Source organism: Lactuca virosa, chromosome 3 (assembly GCF_052849685.1).
Source record: "Lactuca virosa cultivar CGN04683 chromosome 3, Lactuca_virosa_CGN04683_v6, whole genome shotgun sequence".
Taxonomy (NCBI): domain Eukaryota; kingdom Viridiplantae; phylum Streptophyta; class Magnoliopsida; order Asterales; family Asteraceae; genus Lactuca; species Lactuca virosa.
In genome coordinates this window covers 11,982,401-12,008,813 of record NC_136428.1, presented here as the reverse complement: position 1 = coordinate 12,008,813, position 26,413 = coordinate 11,982,401, and the positions used below count along the sequence as shown (strand labels likewise).

Sequence of the window (26,413 nt, the reverse complement as noted above, 5' to 3'; positions counted from 1 at the left end):
CTGTTGACTGGTTATATGATAATTTGTTTGCTGGATATATGTTATCTGTTATGTATATGTCGACATAGTATGGATGGGTTAAGGCAATGCGGCTTTGTGCGGAAGCCAATAAACCTGGGAGCAAGCCAGACATAATTTGTGGGCCCGAAAGGCAAGCCAGACTTATGTTGTAGTCTCGGAGTAAGCCAGACATGAGTTGTGGGCCGGAAGGCGAGCCAGACTCATGATGTGGACTCAGGGGTAATCCGGTCTGTTAGCTGTGAACCCAATATGCATGTTGTTATATGTTGCGTGGTGGTACTTGGGAACTCATTAAGCTTTGGTTTACAGTTTCAGTTTATTGTTTAATGTACTTCCAATGATTGTGGCAACGTGATCGTCCACATCCTTCGATGACATGTTTCTTTTGGGATTTGTGATACACTGATCTTGGAATATTTGTATTTGGTACTTGGCTTGGATATGACTTTTGTTTGAAAATAATGATTTCTATTAAATTTAAGAATGAAAATCTTTATCGTGATTTTGGAATGTTACAATTTGGGAATTATTGAGTTCAAAACTGTCTCAATAATATAGGTTGTAGCAGTTCGAAATAGTCTCCGAAACGTAGGTTCGAGCAGTGATTTCGAAATAAACTCTGAAACGATATTTAATTTTTTTTTGGGGGGGGGGGGGGGGGGCAGGGAACAAAACCGGATTGGATCCTATAATGGTTACTATTTCCTAAAAATGGATCCTGAATCACTTGTTCCGAACCTTATGGTCATTTTTCAAGGAAAAAACACAGTTATTGTTAAAACCATTGATAAGTACTTAGATCAATTTACCTTCAAATTTTCATATTCTCAACTTTAATAAAATTTTCATTTTGAATCGACTTTAAATTGAAATGTTACATTATTGGTCCCTACTTTTCCTTCTGTATTTCATATTCTACCCTAAGATCTATTTTTTTATTCATCGTTTGGATATCCATATTACCTTATTGTAAATCACAAATATTTTTCGTACAACTTGGTGTTTATAACGATTACAAATAGTATAAATAGTTCCAAAATCTGTGATTTGGATGTCCATAAAATCTAATATATCTTTCAGCAACATAGAGTAAGTAAACCTTTTTTTTTATTTTTTTTTTATTTTTTTTTTATTTTAACCCAACTTGAGTTTTTTAACAAATCTAAATTTTCTTATAATTTTTACCCAGATCATAATTCTTTTTACGAATTTGTCCAAATATTTTTCAATTTTTTAACTTTGTTTTTAAGAACTTAGTTTTTTTTTTTGAATTACTTTATTTTCAATTTTTTTACATCTTATTTTACAACTTAGTATTTTACGAATTCATTTCTATAAAATTATTTATTTAATATATTTGTATGTATGCATGTTCTTGATCGTTTTTACACAAAAAAAAAAAAAACAAAACAAAACAATTGTTTTCTCAGAGCTTGATATCCATTTTTGTTAGTTTGTGTTTATCAAACTAACCCATAGTTTACGCCCGGACATACGGACCTGCAAACCTAGCTAATTACATTTTTTTTAAAACATTGATATTATTAGTTTCTTTATTATCGTTAAAATTTTATCTAAATCTTTTAGAATTTACTAATTAGATTTTTTTTTTCCTTTTTGTGGTAGCAGTTTTACAGGTCATAATAAAACTTCAGTAATTAAATCTAATGAGTAATAATAGATTTGTATTGAAAATTATAAAACAAGAATAAAAAAAGAGCAAAGTAAACTTTAGGGTTGAATATTGGGAACGGTTCACTCAAAACTTTTTGCTGGAGGGTCTCCACCTCTTCCGGCCACTGGCTCTAGACCAATCTGTCTTTTCAGCAGCTTTCCTAAACCTAATATTAGAGAGAGAAGGGAAACGGATGGAGCCATGAACAATTGAATCCCATGAAATCAGTTCAAACTTTATAACACCTGTTTTCATGGCGGTCTCAACTTCCGGGTGGAAATCTGACGGCAAGAGATGAAAACCTAATTTTCATCGTTCAGATCGAAGTTTTGCCGATGGATGATGAGAAGTAGGTGTTGTATTACATGTCGGATCTGCAAACTACATAATCAAAAAAGATGGAATGCATAATCAGCGGTGGCAGCGATGGATTCATATATAGGTGGTGGTAACAAAAATTCAATGGAAGATGGGTGGCCAGAATAAGGCGAATGTGGGTTGTGATCCGAAACTCGGGACGGATCTCTACTCCATCAAGAGATTGCCGACGATCTGCCTTAGGGTTCACATACACGAATTGAACTCCCAAAAAGGTTACTATTTACAATTCTTTTTAGTATAGTCATTAATTTGTATGACTTATAATCGTTTTATATAATTGTGTGGTTTAATTCATCTAAATTTATATTTCTAATTATTTCATTCTTTTAAATGGTTTTGAAAAAGATTTATGCATGGATTTTTAAGCTATGATAATTAATATCTTAAACTTAATTATCGGTGTATAACCGTAAATTAAATCACTTTTATTGTAGTTTCATTTATATATTTAACTTTTGAATCACAATATTGGCAGAGAAATGCATATCGAAGTTCTTTTTTTTTTTTTGGAAATGGCAAACGAATAAAGAGGAAGCCTACTCGATATATCTCAGCGAGCACAGAGGGTTCGAAGCTCTTTTACAGAACAAACTCAGCCCCTATAAGGAATTCCAAAGAAAATTCTTCAGATATATGTCACCACAAGAGGTAGTTTAAAGGATTCGAACTCTCAACCTCACGCCCCACGTGTGTATAAAACCTAATGCATCAACCCAGCTAAGCTAGATATGACTTGCGAAGTTTTTATTTTTAGAGAGTTGTGTACATATATAAATTTGTTTAAGGAGGGAGGAAAATAAATTTTATTAATTATGAAAAATTTATGTTCATACAAGCTAGATGGCAATATGTTTTGGGAGTTGAGAAACCAATAAATATGTTTGTATCATGTAGCATGATGTACGATAAATCTATTTATGTCAAAAAAAAAAGGTATAAGTTTAATATTTCAAACCTACAAAACCCATGGTTTCTTAAAAGCTAGGAAATGATATACAGTATATACAGAAGTACAGCTTTCTTTCTTCATATCTTTATTGCGGTCATACGTACATACTTATTAAACAACACATAAGACTTATTATACAGTAATATAAATATTTTATATTACAAAAGAGAAAACAAATATATATAACCATTTTTCACCTCTGCCTAATAACACAATCGTGTATACTGCCACTAAGGTCACAATGTCATCGTTAATGGGGGAGTTGTAGGAGGAGATGAGTGCATGAGGGCAGCCACATCGGCAAATCGATGGTGGTGAACTGATGATGATGGATAAAGAAGAATTACAGAAGGGTTTTATTAAATTAATTAATCAGCCATGACGTGACGTACATATATAAGGTAATCAAACATTTATTTTGATGCTAATATTTTAAAAATAGTATTATCTTTTGATTTTTATATCATTATGTTTTTATGAGAACCTAACAATTGTTGACCAAATAATATGCTTTGACCAACATGTTTTTTTTGGTATTAATTTTTTCTTCAATTGTCTAAAAAAGGTTTTTCCAAATTTTTGAAAGACATATTTTCAAAACAAAATATACATAAATAGTTTTTCCAATTTCTTCAAACGTATTAATGATTAATAATCATAATTATTAGTTCAAAACGACAACAAGACACAGTAATTATCATTTATACAGAAACATCTTCCTATATATATGTGACACACATACACACACGTCTTCACAATTTTTCCTACAAAGTGTTTTATAAAATCTATGCAAACTTTTAACTTAAAGCCGTTTATGTAATATTTTATCTATAAATTATTACCGGATGGAAAATCAGTTATCAGCTCCATAAAAATTGTTATATGAATATACGAAGAGTGAAATATTATTATACAAATAAATATTTAACCATTGTGACGACATGAGCTATAAGAAGTTCCTAAGTTCCATGTAAAATTATTTTGTACACTAATAAATTATTACTTTTTTTTTCTGTATTTTTATATGGTCATTTTCATTTTTTTCTACTATCATCAATTTTACAATCATTTCTCCTGCCAACATAATTCTAAACAAAAAAGAAAAGCACAATTTTTGCTTGCTCATTTTTTAAAACAATGCAAACGTACAATCATCCGTGCTTTTCTCCGGTGAAAACGCACCCGTACTGTTTATTATCGGCAACATCGCCCCTGTTGCCGCATATACCTTTCCTTGTTTTTCTACCTCTCCGGTTACTTTACAAAACCACCCTACCCCACACCCCTCTCCCGCGTATTTCTTCTTGAATCGTACGCCATCATTAACAACATCCATTTAAGGTTGAAATTTTATCGTTGAAATCTAAGTTTGAATTATTGGAGGTTTGAATTGATTTTTTAGGTTTGAATGACTATGAATCGATCAGAGCTTTGATTCGATTTTAATGCAAGTCGAAACTGATTTTATATTGTTTACTTGGTCGTGGTGGTAGCGAACACGGGAGATGGTGGTTGTGATAGTAAGAGGCGGATGATGATGGTGGGAGAAAATGATCAATATATTATTTAATTTTAAATCGTATATAAAAAATATTAATGGTAAATCGTGATTAAAATGATAAAGTTTCAACAACTCGATAAGTTTAATGGTAACAATTTACAAAATAAAGTGACTAAGTATGTATACAAATGATAATTCATTACGTTATAAAGGTATTTACTATTTGGTAATTATCAAACTTTGATGTATAACATGATCAAAATGTATACAATCGTTTATATAAAAAAACATTTTGCTCAAATATATCTAGATTCTATTTTGTGATATATAGGAATATGTAGGAAGAAAACAAAAGCATATAATACTATAAAAATAATATTTTGAAATAAAGATAATATTAATAAAACAAATTTGACTCCATCTTATAAAAGATATATACAAAAATCGATTAAAAGGAACAGTCGTTTAACACAAATAAAATAATAATATTTATTATAATAATAATAATAATAGTTTATTGTTTGTTAGAAATAAAATAATGAAATAAAGGCTCCAGCTATTATACTGCTAAACTATGATATATCCCAATCAATAGCCCCTTTAACCTTCAGACACAAAAAACCCTAGACACGTTTCTCATTAGACACCTCGGTGCCCACGAATTCCCCACGGTTTTTGTTCATCAATTCACACACACAAACACTCATATAAATCTTTACCACCAACACACTTAGATCAAACACAAAGAAATCTCGTCAATTCGCGACACTTTCTTCGTTGTCACCAGTATTCTGTACTTATACATATAGCCCTGTGTATGTACATATCGATGGCTGACCCTCCCCTACCCCCTCCACCTTCTCCGCCCCCTTTCAACGCGTGTCAAGAAGGTCAACCAAAAAACCCTCTTCCTCTTCAGTTACCTACCAAACCCACTGTAATGACCGCTACTTCTTCTTCTGCTGGCTCTCCAAGCCTCCCTAGTCCGGCGGCAACCGGGAAACATCCAATTTATCGTGGGATACGGACTCGTAGTGGGAAGTGGGTGTCGGAGATACGAGAGCCCCGAAAAGCCAAACGTATTTGGCTTGGAACATACTCAACGCCGGAGATGGCTGCTGCTGCGTATGATGTGGCTGCTTTATCACTTAAAGGCAGTGATGCGGTGTTGAATTTCCCCGATTTTGTTGGGAAATACCCAGTTCCAGGTTTGCCGGAGCCTGCCTTGATAAGGAGTGCGGCAGCGGCTGCAGCAGAGATGATGAAGCCTTCTGCGGATCAGAGTGTTGTGTTGGTATCACCTGGTGGCGGAGATACCGAGCTGCCGGCCGGGAATGACTTTATGGATGAAGAAGCCCTTTTTGGTATGCCGAATTTGTTGGCGGATATGGCTGAAGGAATGCTGATGAGTCCGCCACGGCAGCACAGTACTGATGATTTGTCTCCGGGGGATTCATCTGATTGTGATAATTTATGGAGCTACTAGGCTTCTTTCAGTGTGTTCTACAAACATAATAAAAATTGAAGAATGAAGCAGAAAGATGGAATTTAAATGATTATGGGGGAAAAAAATCGAAATGAAGAGGGATGCAAGATCAAGAAAGAAGACGTGCGAACAAGTAGTATGCAACTATGCATGCATGATTGATCATAAAGCATGAGAATTTTATTTTTATTGGAATTTTTCATGATTGAAATCAAAGATGTTATATATATGGTGTTTCCGGAGTTCTTATTTTCAATACAATGCCGATCTCTTGTTAAACAATTTACCCAGTTCCTACTCTAATTAAGCCGAAAGGAGAGAAGAATGAGCGCTCCCCCGGGCTTTAATTAATTGACGATCACCAGATAGAAAGAAAATTCAGAGCTCTAAACAACATGCTGAAAGTTTTTGGTTTCTGAATAGAGGGTTGTAGACTTGTAGGCAATCAGTTGATCAAAGTACCTATATTTCTTGTGATCATTTAATTAAGGAGACAATGATTGAAGACGATCAAATTACTCCGGTGAATTTCGTTATTTGTTGAAAAATACCAAAAGGTTTCTAATCATGGGTATCATGTACATGTTGTCTTCACTCAAAATCTTTGAGTAGTTTACGAGTTGGAGTTGTTTACCGGGATGTTAGATTTGCCATTTTAAATTAATAAACAATAAAAACACCCAAAAATGATATAGTTGGGTAATTAGTTATTAGTATTGTATATATTTAGTCATATTTTATATACAATTTACTTTTAAACTTATAGTTCTAAAATTATCATTTTGAACAATTGTTACAAGTCTAGCCGTCGGTTTAATTACATGTTAAAAAAACAACATTAAACTTATATTTGTTGGTCAAAAAATACTATTAAACTTACATTTGTAAACACGATTTACCATTAAATTAATTTTTGTCCACATTTGATCATTTTTTTTCGACCACCATTAATATTCCAGTTATTTTCCTTTTTGATACCGTTCATACGTTTCCCTACTCTTCTCTATCTCCTGCTACTTTGCAAAAATCACCCTACCATGACATCGCTTTATCACCCCTTTCTTCTTGAATCGTGTGCCACCAATAATCACATCCGTTCAAGGTTGAAGTTGATTTTAGGTTTTAATGTGGGTTTGAATTGATCGGAGGTTTAAATCGATTTTGCTATAAGTTAAAGCTGATTTTAAATTAGTTACATTGTGATTGTTGTGCCAAATGGTGGAAATGGAAGGTTGTGGTGACAGAATAATGGTGATGGAAGGCGGTTTTGTTGCTAGATGGTAGATGGTTGTGGTGGAGGCGGGAGTGAATGGTGATGGCCACAGAAGATGACCGTGACATAGTTTAATGATAAATCGTAAACAAAAGAATTATTGGTATTGTGTATATAAAAAAAAGACATTAACATGCAATACCTTGTTAAAATGGAAGGTTTTAAATAGATAGATGATTTTAATAGTCAAAGGTCTAAAGAAAATAACCAAAATATATAAACTATTAAATGATAATTCGTTATCCTTCAAAGTCAATACTTCTTGATAGAACAATATGAATAATTTGTTGGAATTTGAAAGAAAAAAAATTGAACGATATATGATGTGGTATGGCGGTCACAAAACATGAATTATGTTATTAAAAGTTAAATGTCAAATTTTGTTTTCGTGATAGATTATGGGATCAATTGTAATCATCTTATATGCCTCGGTTTGTTCCTTTTTACTCTTTTACTTACCCACTATGGACCAACCAAGAAAAAAGGTCGTATTGCTTCCCATTTAATTTATACCTTTTAGTCCAAAAAGAAAACTGTCAAAATAAAATTTATATTTAAGGAAATTCTTTTTTAGTTTATTTTGTGTCATTTTTTGTATTCACCATTACAGAAGAATATTAACAACAAAATAATATATATATATATATATATATATATATATATATATATATATATATATATATATATATAAAGGACAACCCTAATTACTAATTAAGAATTCTTCAAAAAACTAAAATAACTTTATTTCACTTTAGCAAAACAATGAGTACACTTTTTATGGGTCAATTATAGTGTCAAAGTCTCTTTAACCAATTTAAAATTAAGTTAATAACTTTACTAGGATAAACAAATGTTTTTCAAACACATAATTGGTCATTATATACCGTACGTTCTTGACCTTTTATTTGTTTAAAACACACAAACAAATATTGAACCTATAAAAACTCTACAAGGGGATAGTTGACTTCTGAAGGAAAGTGTTGACTTTGTTAAAATCAACATGTTTCGACGGCGTTATTAACATTATTAGACGGGTGAGAGCGGACAGCAGGACTTCCCGTTAATACAACGTGGCACTCAAAAAACGCTGGTATAACGCGAGCAACAGGACTTCCCGTTAGTGTGGTAACGACTTTATTTGGATCCAGATTCTCAAACGGTAATAAATTAAAAAAAAAAAAAATCAACTTTAACTCTAATTTTTACACTTGTATATACACATCTAACTTTATTTTTTACCTAAAATCCAAATTATTTCTCTCATCTTATTTTAAATCATCAAACAATTTCTCATTCCATCACTATGGATCAAATCCCCAACACTCATCCTCCAAACACAAATACATATCCGCCTCTCGGTTTTGCACAATGCGTTGTATGCGATCATACTCAACACTCAAGGCAACTTTTTCAATCCCACCTCACCCCCACCACAATTCCCTACAACCCTACCATAAAACCCTTTTAACACATTCGCTACAATGCAACAAAATACCACATAACCACCACCCACGCAAGAAATGGTACCCGAGACGCATGCGCGGGGGGGGGGGGGGGGTGGTGCCGGAAAAAAAAAATGGCCAACAAAGGGAGAGCAAGAAGGAAAGGCAAAACAGTCGCGGTGGAGCAATCGGAAAACGAACATCCAACATGGTGGACTGCAGAAGAAGAATACACATTGGCGGGTGTCATGGTGCGGGACATCAAAAAATCCAACTCAAGGAAACGAGGAGGATATGCCACACAGACGGGCGGAGGTGTTCCGAAAAATGAAGGCGAAGATCGAGCGGAAATATTTAGGCGAAGAATAATGTATCGGTTTTATGTTTTCAAATTATTAGGACTATCGTATGTTTTCGGTCAATGTTTTTTTTGTTTTGTTTTTTTTTTGTTTTTTTTTTTGTTTTAAAATGGTATGTTTAATTTAGTAGTTAATTGAATTATGTTTTATTAATTTATATGTTTTTTAAAAATATTATGACATAAATTAAAAAAATAAAACAAATTAGAAAAATAGAAATTAAAAACATAAAAAAAATGAAATGTGTTATCACATGTTATTTGGTGTTGCACATTTCCATACTGGGTATTATAACACCAAAAGTATGACTAGGATGATGATGTGGACATTTTTGGGTATGATAACATGTAATAACATGTTGCCCACACCCAATAGTTTTAAAGTTGTGTACTTTAGTTGATCGTTGCAATTACTAGCGATAAGAATATTAATGAAATAATGGAAGTGGTGAATTTTTCTTGATTATTGACTGACATTGTAATCATGGTTGTGTGAAACACGACCAACGATAACACACATGAGTGGGAGCCACGCATATGAATCAGAAAACATGCGACATAGGAAAACATGAGAAAGACCTGGGACATATGGAAACATAAGAAAGACCAATGGAGTTAGAACTCAGAATACCAAAAAAGTAGAAAGGGTTTCATGTACCATATTTGTTACAAATTTCTCATCAAAACTTGATGTTGAGTATTGTGGAAACCCTCTTGAATACGGTAGCATGTGCATTGACAAAATATATATAGGTACAAGTTACAGAACACCCCCTACACTATACATCACGAGATATAACAACCTAACAAGTATATAATTTAACACACACCAGTAGTTTGAGCAGGAGGTTGCCGAATGTTTAAACTATGTTTGAAATCAAGGAACAATTGTGTAGGTAGACCCTTTGTAAATATATCTGCATACTGATAAATGGATGGAACATGAAGAACACACACATGTCCAATCACAACATGGTCCTTAACAAAATGTAAATCAATTTCCACGTGCTTGGTTCTTTGGTTCTGAACATGGTTATATGAAAGATACATGTCTCTAACATTGTCACAAAAGACGAAGTGACACGAGATAACGGATATAATAACTCAAGGAGAAGATTCTGAAACCATGCAGTTTCAGCAACCACATTAGCCACCCCCCGGTACTCGGCTTCGACACTGGAATGAGAGACAACATGATGTCGTTTAGAAGACCAGGAGACAAGTTTATCACCGAGATAAACGCAAAACCCAGACATGGACCGGTGTGTAGTAGGATAGTTGGCCCAATCAGCATCAGAGTAAGAAACCAGACGGTCGACAGAGCACGGTCGAATGGAGAGATCGCGTATTAGCGTTCCTTTAAGGTAGCGAATAATGCACTTAAGGGCAATGAAGTGAAGAGCATGAGGATCATGCATAAAAAGATAGATATGCTAAACAACATAGGCAATATCAAGATGAGTGAAAGTTAGATATTGGAGGGCACCAGCAAGACTTCGATATAAGGTGGGATCAGAAAAGAGCTCACCATCAGAAGTTAGCTTGGAGTTAGTGTCTGCCAACGTGCTATAGGGATTACAAGTAACCATGTCAGCACGGGAAAGAGTTTGTTGAGAGAAAGCAGACTGAGAGAGAAAGAGACCAGAAACATCACGAAAAGCAGCAATACCAAGAAAAAAGGATAAGGATCAAATGTCAGAAATGGGAAAATCATAAGAGACGAAAGAAGAACTTGGAAATGACAACAACAGTAGAAGAAGCAGTATGAATAATATCATCCACCTAGAGGAGAAGGTGGATGTTGTCAGATTCGCGATGGAATGTAAAGAGAGAATTGTCTGATTTACTACTGCGAAAGCCAAAGGTAGAAAGATATACAACAAATCGTTGGTACCAGGCTCTAGGGGCTTGCTTAAGACCATATAATGCTTTTCAAAGGCGAAAAAAATGATTAGGAAAATTAGGATTGACATATCTTGAAGGTTGACGCATATATATGGTTTTAGCAAGATCGCCATGAAGGAAGGCGTTTTTGACATCAAGTTGATGAATAAGCCAGTTTCTGGAGACAAAAATACTAAGAACAGTACGAATGGTAGCACTTTTGAGAACAGGGTTGAACGTGTCATCGAAATCAAGACCTGGCTGTTGAGAGAAACCTTGAGCAACAAGACGACATTTGTACCTATCGAGATTTCCACGACTATAAAACTTGTATCGGTAGAGCCAACGACAGCCAACAATGGTTGTTGTAGCTGGTTTAGGAACAAGCTCCCAAGTGTTTTTGGAGAGAAGAGAGGACATATTAGAGTCAATTGCGGCATGCCAATTTGGTTCACACATGGATTGCAAAGTGGAGCAAGGAATGAGGGACATAGCAAAGGTGTCCAATAAATTGAAGATATGTTTGGGTTAGAGGGAGCTCGTACGGGATCGAGTAACCATGGGATGCACAGTCGGAGGGTTAGGAGGAGAATAAGAGGGAGCCATAAAAGGATCATAATATCCTGAAGTGGTAGGGGAGTCAGAAGGACCTGAGGTAGATGGGGATGGGGAAGAGGTGTCATCAATAGAGTCTGATGTCAAAGCGGAATCGATAGGATCATTAGGTGTTATGGTAGGAGTCTCGGTAGAGTCATCAGGAATGAAGGACTCATAGGCAGAGGAGGTGGTAGAAGAATGAAAGTCAGTGTAGGGAAAGTGAGTTTCATCAAAGATAACATGGAGAAAGATGATGAATTTTTGAGTGATGACATAAAGGCATCGATATCAGCGATGATCAAGGGAAGAACCAAGGTAGACACACCGATGAACAAGGAAAAAGTTTGTAAGCAGAATTGGAAACAATGTTAGGATAGCAGAGACACCTAAAAATATGTAAATTTGAGTAGGTGGGCAAGAAACCAAAAAGAATTTGAAAAGGAGTACGATACAAGAGAGTAGTGGTGGGAATGAGATTGAAGGTGTGAATTGTCGATTGAAGAGCTTCAACCCAGAAGTAAGGAGAGATAGAGGCTTGAATGAGGGAGGCACGAAGAATATTCTTGACAGTATGAATGGTACATTCCGCCTTCCCATTTTGTTGATACGTGTATCGACATGAGAATAGAACTTTGATGCCTTGTTGGGTGAAAAAATAGAGAAGATGTTGATTTTTGAACTCACGACCATTATCGCATTTTATGTTTTAAATTGGTTTGTAATATATGAACAGAAATTCTTAAAGTTTGAATAAACTTTAGATTTTGCATGTAAAGGAAAAACCCATAAAAATGGGAATACTCGTACAAAAATAAAATATAGTATTTAAAACCACTTAAGCTCGCAACAGGAGAAGTCTAAAGGTCGGAGTGAATAAGTTCGAATACATGACTACTTTTTTGTGTTTGACAAAGTAAAAGGAAGATGAAAGTGTTTTCCTAGTTGACACACATGACACAAATTCGATGATTTACTATAACAATAAATAAAATTACGAGACTAAAACACATTAAAAATTACAGATCCCAGGTGACCAAGGCATCTGTGACACATGTCAAAGGAAGCAGCAACAAGAGCGGAAGCTAGGGTAGACTTGAGTGTAGATAGAATGAAATGATATAACTCAAAATGGTTGCTATCACATCATTGCAGAGAAGTACATGTGCTAAGATCCTTGACAGAAAAACCAAACGGGCCAAACTCGACAGAAACAGAAATGTTAATATAGAAACGTCCAACATAAATGAGATTTTTAACAATTTTGTTTGAGACAAACACATATTTTAAGAGGAGAGAGTTATTGGAGAGAGGAAGAAAAGGTTAACCAACAGAATTAATGGGAACAACACCATTTCCAACCGTTATGAATTTTGAATTACACGGAGTTATGGATTGCATTATACCTTGGTTAAACGACATATGTGAGCTAGCCCCAGAGTCCATGTAGAAGTGATTATTTGTAGGCAGTTGCACTAACATTGACTGGAAAACTGAGGCTAAGTCCGTGTAGCTTTGATTTTCGAATTAGGTGGCATGTCCCAAACGTTGGAACCATGTGTTGCTGTGAAGATGACTATTGGGAAGTTTTAAACGTAGCAAAATAAGGAGAATACACAATCGGGAAGTGATGTTAAGAAGTCCCATGTGGCGGAAACAACGGTTGTTGGGTAGAAAGAGCAGCAAAATCATCGTGGGGTGGCTGGTGGTGATGAACGAGAGCAGTTGAAGGCGTCATCTGTTGACCGACAACAGTTGGTGGAACGTTGGTGCTGTTGTAGGATACCGGTGCTGGTCCGAGGAGGTCGTGGTGTTGAGAAAAAGCTGGCATGTATGTAGTTTGAGCTTAAAAATATGCTTGATTGTGTCCCGGTATGCTTGGATTTCCTAAAAAAGAATGAGAACTAGGAGACACGTTATTATTACACCTGGAAGCAACCTGTCCATTATTTTTATCTCGATTGTATTTATTTTTTGATTTTCCATGGGAAATAGTTGAGGAGTATAGAGTCAATGAGGAGGTGAGGGGAGCTTCACCGAGCGGTTCTATTTTCTCTTCACAAGAATCATGGACGAGTAACGTATTTTTTGATTCAAGGAAAGAAAGAAATGGATTTGTGTTAGTAATAACATCAACTTTGTTGTGGTATGATGGAGGTAACTGACGAAGTATTTGCATCACTAATTCAACTTCGTCAGTGTTGGAGTCACAGTTCACAAGAGCATCAACCATATTTTTGGGGCTATGACAAAACTTATTAATAGAGGATGAGCCTTTCTTGGTGTTACAGAATTGCTCCTGGACATTTTGTTGTTACAGAAGAATTCCTGTAAATTGTCCCAAATATCTTTGGAAGTTCAATCATCATTGGAGATAATTTGGAGAAGATTAGCATCACATGTGGTGTAAAACCAAGACTTGATTCTTATATCAATCGCATCCCAATCCTCATCCTCATCATCATTATCGCGATGTTTGGATTTACTAGTGATGTATCCATAAAACATAGCACCTTCGCACATATATGTAAAAAATTTACGCCATAGTTTATACTTGGATCCATCTACATGCAATTTAAAATTGAATTGCGAGTAGATATTGGTTAGGGAAAAAACCAATTGAGCCACTGTGGGCATTACAATGCTAGAACTTCCAGATGCATATTTCATGAGTCCTACTCTATGTTGTAGGCCAAGATACCCGGGCAGTCCAGTTGGTATAGGTCCAAGAAGAACGGTCCAACTACATGTTGTTGGTTCTGGAGAGCGGTTTAGTTGACACTGTAGGCTTAGGAGAGCGGTTCATCTATATGTTTTAGGCTCAGGAGGCGGTCTAACCTTGTGGTTTAGGCTTGGTGTGCATGCATTGTATATGTATTAATATGTGCAGTATTTTGGGAACTCGGTAAGTTTTGTCTTACATTTATGGATTCAAATGTTGCAGGTACTTCCGAGGATCAGGGCAAGGTCAAGGCATAAATATTCACATCATCTAGTGGTCATTATATTCTAAGAGATACTATGATTATGATACTCTGATTTTATGATATAATTGTGAAACAATGTTTTTGGTGACTTATGTTTAATGGAAAAATGGTTTATATTCTTTTAAAAATGGAAAACATTTACTATGATTTTTGGGACGTTACAATAATGGAATGTCAAGTTCATGGATAATGATGAGAAGTAAATTCTAAGTAGTTGAAGGATTTTAATTAAGTCTTCATGTAAATCTTTCATCGCAGACAATGTCACAATTATGATGGATGGTATTACTTACAAAGTTAGGATTTTGGGAACTTCTGGTTGGGTCCCACCCTTTTTCAAAGATAATGCTACATTATAAAAAGATCAAGTATCACATCATGCATGGAACAAATGTTGAACCGCATAGGAAGAAAAAGTAACGATAACGATGATTATGATGATGAAATAAGTCTTTGGTCGGTGTCCAAGACATATTTGAATGTAATGAACCCCAAAATTAAGTTCATATAAATATGTAGAATAATGGAGGTGTTAATGAGGAAAAATTATTTTAGATTCGAGTGACGATGAGATCAATAAAAAGGAAAAAAAACAACAATAAATTACCACCAAATATGGTGTTCTGCAACCCCAAACATGAATAATTGAATCTTAGACCATTGTGGTAATTGAAGAAACAGGAATGGTCACTTATGGTGACAAGGTAGATGGTAGAAAGAAACATGGGAATAAGGAACATGGGGCCACGGTAGTGGCTCTTTTTAACATTAACATTGATAATGACCAACCATTGGTTGGTGTTAATGTGGTCTCCACTAATACCTGCAATCACCTCTAATACTCACTGTCGCCACTAATGACACTTCACATGTTTGTATACACTCTATATAGGTATGTTAATGAATCAATGATAGTTATTTTAGAGTTTCTTAAGAATTGAACATCAAATTACAATGGATGAGTTTATAGGAAATTAGATTGAATGGAAGGTAGTAGGGATATTTACTACTTGCTGAGGGGAAGACTCAATTCTCTTTTAGTTGTAAGCATTATTAATACTTTATTTATTCAATTTCCATTTACTAACATAATTGGTGGACGAATATTTTTAAGGCGGTTAAATTCTTTAAATATCATGCAAGTATCAACCTGGGTAGCAATGCTTCATTTATTGCCCTTGTTCCTAAAGTTGGCGATCCTCTTTCTCTGGATGATTACAGAACCATCAACCTTATTAGACGTGATAATAAAATCACACTAAACGTTGACGAAGTGGCTTAAAAAGGTTTTAGGGATGATTATTCATTACGAACAATCAAGTTTCATTAAAGGGAGAAACATTGTAGATGGTTCACTTATTGTGAATGATGTAATTGCTTGCGCTAGGATTTATAAAAACAAGATGCTTCTTTTCAAAGTTGATTTTGAAAAGGAGTTTGACACACTCAATTGGAACTTCTTAAATGACATCATGCGCTAGTACAAAATTGAGCTATGTCCACGCAAAAAACCCGTCATTATAGACACTTTATGTCAGGTTTTTTCATTCAACGTGTAAGGAAAGGTCGCGTCATTGATGATAAGTTATGTTGTCGTTTAGTTGTGGTGAGTATAACCCATGAAAACCCTTTGTTATAGGTCAAACCCGTCATTATATGGTATGATGTTTTTGTAAATATATCTATCTTATTTTGATAACCGTCATTAATAATACACTTATAGTTATGTGTTTTTCCTATAGAGTGATAAATGTTTACTTATACTCACCATTTATTAATATTGGTAAAAGTTCATTTGAAGGTTTGTGTCGATCGGATACATAATTTGTATTTCACCAAGAAAAGATTTGTTTTCATGAAGAAAATGGGTTGTCACATAGACGGTCACCAAGACATACACATTAGGGTTTCACCCTAATGTTGAATATATACTAATCAACACAAATATATCCCTTGATTGAAGGGATTGTATCCAATCTAGACTAAGAACCGATCTTCATCATAAAGATATTGGAACTGCTATCTATTATATATATATATATATATATATATATATATATATATATATATATATATCTGTATTACCACCTAATATATAAAGATTACACAAGATAACTATCTACATGTTGACGATGATAATGCTTGAGGCGCTGGTGCTGATGCTGATGTAGACGATGGCGCTGATAGTTAGCGTATATAGTGTTTGACTAATCAGATCATAAGGTGTGACCTTAAAATCTCCCCCTATCTGATGATGTGAAAACTAATCTTCTTCTTTAGAGTCATCAAAATAACCATTGTAGAACTTTTCAGTTTCTTTTAAGTTCTTAAGCTTAACCCATCTAAATTCATCAATTTTAAGGTCTTCCAATCTTTTACTAAGCTCCAGTGAGATTAGCACACGATATCCTTTTTCCAGTTCTATATGACTAATTCCTTCCATGTGAAGATGAAACAAATGCTCAGTGGGTGCAGCAGGAAGATCATCAGTGCGTTGAAAGCACATGTGATTTTGACTATCAAGATAGAAAATGCCGTGCTCTGGTTCTCGAATGAACATGTACTTAACTGGTTCAGCACCCGTTGGCATATTCATGGATGATGTAACGAGTGCCATATGGAAGAAGAAAAGTAGTATTCCTGGACTGTCTGGGGGCGGCTGTTCTTCCTGAGGTGGATGGTCTAGAAGGACCAACTGACGTGGATGGTCTAGAATTGCCAACTTCACTTCTTGAGCATGAATACCTTTGTGTTTGTCGATATTTTCTTGGATTTGTATCCACTCGTTGTAGCCAAATTTGACTAACTAACGAGCAAATACAACCTAAGTGTATTCATACTCAGTCTTCTTCCTGCCCAAGCAAAGCTTTAGTGACTCGTTCCTTGGTTAATGCATCTCACCCTGATAATGGGATCAAGCCTTGTTCTACGATTCAGAACATCTCCAAACTTCTTTCTGTTGATCATATCATTTAGCTCTGAAACCCTTTATTTTCTGTCCACACTATTATTGAATAGATGATTTTTCTTGACTTGATCATTAGTGCTTTGAACATCATCACTTTTATCAGCGGAAGCAAGAGCTTGAGCAAGTTTAAAGGACAGACGTTCTCCTTTTCTAGATTCTTTTCTTTCTCGAACAGTGGCATTATTTTCTATCATGATTTCTCTAACTTCTTCAACAGTTATATCCCATACTTTAGCTAATTCATTCAGATCAAAAGTAAGCTTACTTTTCTTGGAAGGAGGAGGTGCTCATTGATCACAATCAGCATAGGAGCTTCCAGCTTCAGCTTCATGGACTCCCCCTGAGAAGGAAGCCTTCCTCTTTATAGGATTGAGCTGATCATCATAAGACATATATCACTATTAGTTACTTGAGGAATCTCCCCCTCAAAATATGAATCAAGGTAGACGACACTCAAAGGAACAGCAAGAACAAAAGCTTGAGGCATGAAATCTAGATTAAGAAATCCTTCATAGTCAATAGGCTCTGATAGATCACCAGTGTCTGGGATAGGCTGATCATCAGTCGTTGCATCAGCGTTTGCAAAAACAATTTCTTTTTGGCAGTCAACTTCAACCCTTCCAGCTTCAGTCATCTTAGGCTGAGATGTAGTTGATGTAGTCACCACCATTTGCATTTACTGATCAAGAATCTCTTCAGTATTCTCCCCTTTTTTTGGGAGCATCAGATTGGTGAAGGAGTACGAGGAGGAGGATGAGATGGTGGAGGAGGATTTTATGATGGAGGTGGAGGTGGAGGAGGATCATCACCTGGAGAGTTTGGCGGGGTATTATTGTAACACCCACAGATTCGGGCTACTCACTTAAGATATAATAAGCGTTAAAAATGATTTTTTTAGAGAAGATTATCTAGGATAAATAATCTTAACCAAAGTAATAGTTAGGGTCAATAATTGTAACTTATTTGACGTAATAAAGAAGAATTATATGAATATTATGTGTTTCATGATTATTATAATATAATAAAATAGGAAAAATTAGTCGAATCGCCCGTAAATCGTAAAAATAAGTGAGCCAAAACATATATATCATTATATATTTAGAAAGTACACGTCTTCCCGATCCCGAAAATATAAATTTGATAGAAATCCGACTCCGTATGAATTATATATGATTTTTATAAGATATAAAAGTCAACCGCGCACAATGAATGTATGACGTAAAAATCTACAAAGAGAATGGTTGACTTTTAGCTAAAGCCACCAAAAAGAAAATCGCAGTACTCTTTAAAATAAGAATTTTGAGAAAAAAAATGCCTAAAACGGAATCTGTACGAGAGAGTTATGATTTTAGCAAAATCATTTAATTTTATAAAAATATGGACAAAAAATAAAATCATAATTAGCCGACGGAGTCTAAACGCAAGTTGTAGATCTCGTCGATAACTATGCGTGGATATAAAGAATGTCAAAAACGGAGTTCGTATGAACGAGTTATAATTTATAATAGAATATTTACATATTAAAATAAAGTATAAATCATATATATATATATATATATATATATATATATATATATATATATATATATATATATATATATATATATATATATATATATATATATATATATATATATATATATATATATATAATTAGAAAGGTATTGACGATGCGGTCGTTATAAGACTAGTGTTAAGTACTTTTGACATTAGTTTAGTACTAATATCATTAAATCTATTTAAATGAGTATTATAGAGGGGTGTTTAGTCATTTAAGTAACTATAAGGTCATTTAAGTAACTATAGATGGTGGTTTTAAAAAATTCAGTGACTATAAATAAGAGACTCTAGGCTCTCATATTTTTTGCACCGTTCTCTTGATTCAAGAGTCTTTCTTTTCTTATCCTCGAGCATTTCGGTCCCTCGTGATTCAACTTCTCTTTCTGTAGTTTTAGTATAGTAATGTGAGCGCTGAAGCGCTAGAAGATTCTTTTTAGAAAAAAGATTCGGCGACAAAGTTCTTACCACGGAGTTCTAAGTTTTCGCTAGAAACCCTGTAAGTTGAGCTACACCTATTACGCTTTAAGTGTAACTTATGTTTAAATTCATTATCGTTATTATGAACCTATAAACAAGATTTATCAGTGATTCGAAGTCGTTATACTGAGTGATCTACTCATGGGGATGATGTCTAGGCTGGATTTAATGAGGTGTTTAAAGTGGGATTTCAAAACAGTATACTTTGTATACCAAACAAACCCTACCTCCGATATGATCCTACCTGGTTGTCTCTTATAAGCTTTAGATCAGTAGACTTTAAATTAATGATGAATCTAGACTAATAATTACTCGCAATAAATATTAGACTAAGACTTAGTAATAATGATACTAGGTTACGTCAAAGGAAAAGACAGTTGCTAGAAGTGAAGCACTGTCCGGATTTCGAATCGTCACTTTAACAAGTGAGTGCATAGTTACTTTCATCTTACACATAGATATGAAGTATTTAATACTAATACATGATATAGATGAACGATTTATACATGTTTTACTTTATTTAAACTGTATATGTATTTTTATACCTATAAATATATTGGGTAAAGATGGGTAGATGAAAGATGATATGGATGATGAGAGATGAAAGATGATATAGATGTTGAGAGGTGAAACATGATGAGAAGCCTTGACTTTAACGTTGATCCAGTCATCTAGCAGAGTATAGATGACAACCACAGATGATTCTAGACAGTCTAGTGGAACGCTAGCTGGCTCGCAACCTGTAGGTGTTTTTGAACTACGTGTTCACCAGATGTACTCTAAAAATCTTGGCAGCTGTGCCTAATGGATAACATTGGCAGCTGTGCCTAATAGATAACATTGGCAGTTGTGCCTAATAGATAACAATGTCAGCTGTGCCTAATAGATAACATCGGCAACTATGGACTTAGTGCATGTTAGATAAACCCTGGAAGCAATGGACTTCGTGCCTTTTCCTTAGGAAAATACTTAGGAATGAATAACTGAAAAATAGATGATTCTTAGGGAAGATCCTTAAGAATAAAGAAGATAATGGGGATAGGAAATAGGGTCAATTGTTTGATGATTAAACATAATAATTATATCATTGTGGGTTGAAAACCCTATGTACTCACCAGGTTTCCCAACCTGACCCAGTCAGTTTATTGTTCACAGGTAGCGATGTTAAAGATATATTATGTTGAGAGATTCAAGGAGTATTAAGCCACTAGTTTAAATTAATGTAAGGCTTTTAATATTTCGTTATGCTGATGTTTATGTATTGACGATGATATCCCAATGTTTTAATATAAATAAAATGCATTTCTTCAAAAATGCTTTGATAACATCTTTATCATGTTTTTTGAGAACAAATTCCGCAATACTATTCTTCAAAAAGGTTACTCTGATTTTTAAATAAGCATAAACAAATCGGTCTTTTCTGGTCGTGAAAAATGGGGATGTCACAGTTATCAATAACCATATCATCATCATCACCTAATATCATCAACCGCTTCAAATCAGCCACATCCTCTTCCACTTTAGAGAATATTTCTCACAGTGATTGAGTTATTTTCACTAAAAGAGAAAGTTTAGAAAGCATAGTTGTTTGAAAAATGGAGCTGGATTCCCCTTGATGAAAAGCATTAGTCTGAATAGGTGTTGGCATAGGAGGAACAGTCTCAGCTTGAGGAGAAGGAGACGTTGATTTTGGAGAAATCGCATCTTGGATTAGTGGCTCAGCAGTTTGCACTAGAGGTGGTGTTCATCCATGTTGTACAAAATTATCTGCAGAGGGAATGGATGAACGAGTAGATGAGAATCGAATGTGCTTGTTTACTCTTGGAGGAGACTTCATTCCCGAAACAGGGTCTTCTCCCCTATCAATGGCTAGTTTATATTTTTCACTATCATCAATCTCTTCTTCATTATTAGTACTTTCTTCACCATCATCCTCATCATCCTCTTCTTCAGAGTCAAAGGTTCAATAACATAGGGATTTGCAATCCATATTTTCATCCTTACAGTAATATGCAAATGATCTTCAGAAGGAGCACTGTTGATGATCTTTGAGGAGAGGGTAGGAATGGGAATGGAAATCCCATTATATTTAGAATAGCCTTTATCATGAGCCAAGATCAGTCCAAGCCAACGGGGATAAGGAATATACACCAACTTCTTATTCCCAGTGATACAATCAATCACCTGATCAAGAAAGAGTTGAGCAAAATCCAGTATTTTGTTGCACACAATAGAAAGCAAAATCCTTTGCTCAAAGAACAAAATCCTTTGCTCAAATAGATTCAGTTGATCCAAGCTCCCAGTCGTGTGTCCAAGACATTTTCCAATAACCCCTGTTGAGTACTTCCATTCAACACCAAAACACTGACGAAGAGTGTATTTGTGTGGATCACGAGAGGTGCCCTGAAGAGAAAAGTTATAACCTAATATTTCACGAACGGATTTGCACTATTCTTCCAAAGGTGTTTCAGAATAATTTTCTAATCGAGGAAGATGAAGAGCGGTTCGAAAAGATTCCAAATCAATAGTAACCCTATATTGACCATCTCCAATGGTCCCAGTAATGGTTTGAGCATCAGAATCAATAGAGCATGAATGCTAGAACTTACATACTTGTTTAGGGTAGAATGGCTCTGGGAAGTCGCAGAAGGCATATCGAAGTGGGCAGATTTTGATATAGTCGACGAAGTCTTCGATTCCTGAGTTTACGAACTGTTTTAGGATGTCATCGGAGAATGTAACATTGGTTGCTTGACTGATGATGGGAGAATCAGGGGCATGAGGACCTTTGATGATGCGTTAGGGGCGAACTCGTAAAGAGGCTTTGACATTGTGAGAGCTAGAGGAAGATGATGGTTGAGAGAGAGAGAGAGAGAGAGAGAGAGAGAGGGGGGGAGAGAGAGAGAGAGAGAGAGAGAGAGAGAAAGAGAGAGAGAAAGAGAGAGAGAGAGAGAGAGAGAGAGAGAGAGAGCCAATTGCTTGAATAACTTGTCAAAGTGACCTAGGACAGAGGTTTTACCAACTTATACAAGAAAGTTTCTTCCCTTTTGCGTAATCATGATAGAAGACATTTGCACCGTAAAAATCTTGTATCCCAAGATATTGATAGATATTTTAATTGTTCTCCAAAAATTACCATTGAGATAAGGAAGTTACATTAGTGAGACATGGCATCAGTGGAAGCAATCAGCGTATCAGAGTTGCAGCTTGTAATCTTGTAAGTTTATGATGTCTCCTGATAGTGTGGGCTTAGACTACAATTCACTGACATAGTATTGCGACATTTCATCAAATTATGGTTTCATACACTGACTCATTAATCATTTTTATTAGAAGAAAAGGGAAAGAGTGGTATGATGCATGTAATACATTCCGGTATGAAATGTACCCATCGGCAAAGATTTTTCAAATTCTCATCAGCGTCTGGCTTCATACGTTGAATCATAAAATTCTAAAGAAGAATATATGGAGAGAATGGATTGATGCGTGTGATGAGTTTTGGTGTTTTTAGCTTAACGATCAGCATAGACTTTTCAAGCTCTCATCAACGTATGATACATTACGCTGAATCATAAAGATTTAAAGAAGAAAAATGAGAGAATGGATTGTTTCAGTCACACTGAAGTGGAATCAGCATGAATCATTAACAATGATAACCCATCAACAAAAAGTAGTTTAATACTTGCATCATAGAGTTAGTTGCAGTCTAGAATCATAGATTCACTGTCTATTCGTAATGGTATCATGTCATACCTCAGTCTAGGAGGTCAAGGACATGAATAACCCTTTGTCATTTAAGGACCAGACAAGTAACTCTTACGCTGATGACTATGTAATCAGGGTAAGCCATGGGGTTATGCTCAATGTTTCAACATAACATGAGACTTGACGCATACGGAAAGCATGCTTCCAGGGTCAGAGTCAGGCAAGATAGTTAAATAAGAATAAACACCCCAGCCTCTCTATAAATTTTTATTTAGACCAGTAAATCTCACTTAGAAAGTTTAGACGATGCTAGACAATCAGCGTGAGAAGGTGACTCAATGGCATCTCATCAAATGGTCACGCTGATGAGATACTTAGAGAGATTTAGGCACATACAACATCATGCTTCTAGGGACGATTATTTGTCAAAAGTAATATACTTGGCTTATAAAATACCACCGTCAATTCCTCTCTTAAAAAAGTACAAAAGACAAAATAGTAAATAATATACAAACAAAAAAGTTAGTCAAACAAGGAAATATTCTGAAGGCGATATTTGTGCAACTTTTTCCGAAACATGATAGAGACTTGATCCATCAAATCTTTTTAATTGAAGGGCCATAAATGTACTTCCATTTTCCGAGATATCTACCCCTTGACACAGTCTATAAAAAAGAGCAAACAAGATCAAATATATTAAACAAAAACACAATTCATAGTAGACAAAGAGAGAGAGAGAGATAGATAGATAAATAGAAAGAGAGAGAGAGAGAGAGAGAGAGAGAGAGAGAGAGAGAGAATGCCTTTAATCGTTGAGATATTATAGATTGATTCCAAGCTCATGTTCACCAAGGAAAAGAGAAGAAAATGGACCAGTATTTGTAATCAACAAGTTAAGAGGATCCAATCTTTGTAACCTTCGAGTTATGAGAGTCACCAAGACAAAACTCGAAGGTTCCACTCGTTGTGATCCGTGAAAGAATAGAATAGGACCACTGTCTTCTTGAAAAGGTATCTGGATTTCAGAGGGGAGTTAGTGTTGCAGTGACAACGTCAATGGAAATTAGACGTGCTATGTCACCTAACTTCATTTCATCCCATTGAAACAAAAATAGGTTATTCAAGACAGAAGAGATACGTAACCAGAAGAACACTTTATGGTATAGTTCTCTCCTATCTGGTCTTATCAACATGATGAAACTTGTCAATTAGCGCGAGATCAACATCAGGGAGAGAGCAGTTGGCGCTGAAGAAAAGATGTAGAGCCAGATTCAACTAGCTCTACTCATAAGGTGTTGCATTCAAGGAATGACATGCTGATCCTTTTCAAAGAAACAAATTAGTTAAGGTCACTATCGAGAGAGAAGAACATGTATAAGAAATGTTAGTAGAATAATGTACAATGTACACTTATTTGATAAAATAAAAGTTAAAAAGAATATTTTGAATCAAAGAAAATATCAAAGTAAACCAAAAATTTAGCAGCTTATGTCAAAGGCTTTAAAGTAGCGAAGCATAAAGTAAAAAATATAAAGTAGAAATGTTTAAACAAGAAAAATCAAAGCATGTAAATGTTGTAGTCCCTGAGTGCAGTGAGCACAATTTTGTTCTTAGAGTGAAGAAGATTTCCTTCATGGAAATCAAAGAGAACCTTATGTTGGGTTTTAGTATACTACAACATCCTATGGTGCACATACAACCCTAAATACCTTGGATCTATGTTTTCTCTATTATACATGCAAATATGAAGTTTCCAAGATATTTCCCTATACTAGCATACAAATATCATATACTTGGGTAATAAAATAGATAGAATACATACCTTTTTTTGATGTAACTTGTCTTCATGAAGGTTGAGTGCCTAGTGCCCCAAGTGTGACACCTCAAATGGTTCACACAACACCATGAACACTTGGAATAACCTTGAGAATAAGGATACTTTGGTTCTCTCTAGTGAAATCGGCCTTGCCCTTTTGTGTGCACACACTGGTGCCCATTTCACCAACCAAGGACATCTTTATATAGTGTGGAGATTAGGGTTAAACCCTAATACCCATGACCTTTCATTTCATATGATCCATGGGTTAAACACTCCATGGACTATCCATGAAAGCTTAGCCCAACCTAAATGAACTTGGCCCATCACACACATATATCTTAGAGTCCATATTTAATTAGTTCCTTTTTATCACTTAATTAATTATAAATTAATTCTTGATCAATAATAATTAAATAATATGATTATATATTAATATATTAGAACTTATAATATATTAATATAAATCACTAGTATCCTTTTTCCTCATCTTGTCTATCCAATTGTCCCGATGCCATGCAACCCAAATGGACCATGCCGGGTCGGGTCAAGTCTTACCAATTATAGTTATGGACTTAGACATTAATCCAACAGTCTCCCACTTGGATAAGTCTAAAACTATTATTGAGTATGACTTCAAACCCCGACTAGCAATCGTAGCTCTCAAAAGCTTCTGTCGAACTCTGACCTTGCCGATGAACTCTGACCTTTGTCAATGACTTGTCCATTAGATAAGGGATCATATATTCCTCCATTCTAGATATCATATGGACTGAGACATGGATTATCAATCATTCTCTCTGTCCATTTGTTGTTTCCCGATTTCCGATTTATGATGACTGACTGATTGAACAAATCAAATCAGTCCTGACTTGGCCAAGCACTCACATGTGTCATCGCTAAATCATCGAGGGGCCCACAGATATCGCTTTTATCCCGAAGGTAAAAGGAATGGATTAACTTCGACTCATATGGCTTGTTCTACTACTTGTTGAATCATACACAAAGGCACGTTTTATAACATCGAGTTACCAATGCGTTTTCGTGCAATCAATGTATAACCAACTCATAGTAACAACTCATATCTCTAGGTTTTAAGAATATAAGATATTATCGTCTCATGATCACTCGTGAAAAAATCCATGAAGTGATTCAAATGAGCATGGGTTGAATCCAATACTCAGAACTTATGAGCACTCATGAGTGTTGTAGCACCGCTTTGTCCAACATATTAGATCTCTACAAGCCGACCCATGACAGTCTTGATTCATATCTACTTCCATCATATGACCGACTGTGGATAGTTTGAATAACTTAGTCATTCAGGAAGAATGAC

At 35.1% G+C, this 26,413-nt stretch overlaps 1 protein-coding gene across 1 annotated transcript; it reads left to right on the top strand.

Annotated features, from left to right (window-relative positions):
* The first annotated feature begins 5,148 nt into the window (after positions 1–5,148).
* Positions 5,149–6,295, top strand: LOC145165214 (ethylene-responsive transcription factor ERF027-like). The gene has a single exon (XM_079083905.1). It carries the CDS (start codon positions 5,345–5,347, stop codon positions 6,011–6,013), a length of 669 nt encoding a protein of 222 aa, XP_078940031.1. The 5' UTR covers positions 5,149–5,344; the 3' UTR covers positions 6,014–6,295.
* Positions 6,296–26,413: the final 20,118 nt, after the last annotated feature.

What these genes read in the sequence shown, in the direction of transcription:
- LOC145165214 (XM_079083905.1), top strand. Translation starts at nt 5,345, where the DNA reads ATGTACATATCGATGGCTGACCCTCCCCTACCCCCTCCACCTTCTCCG.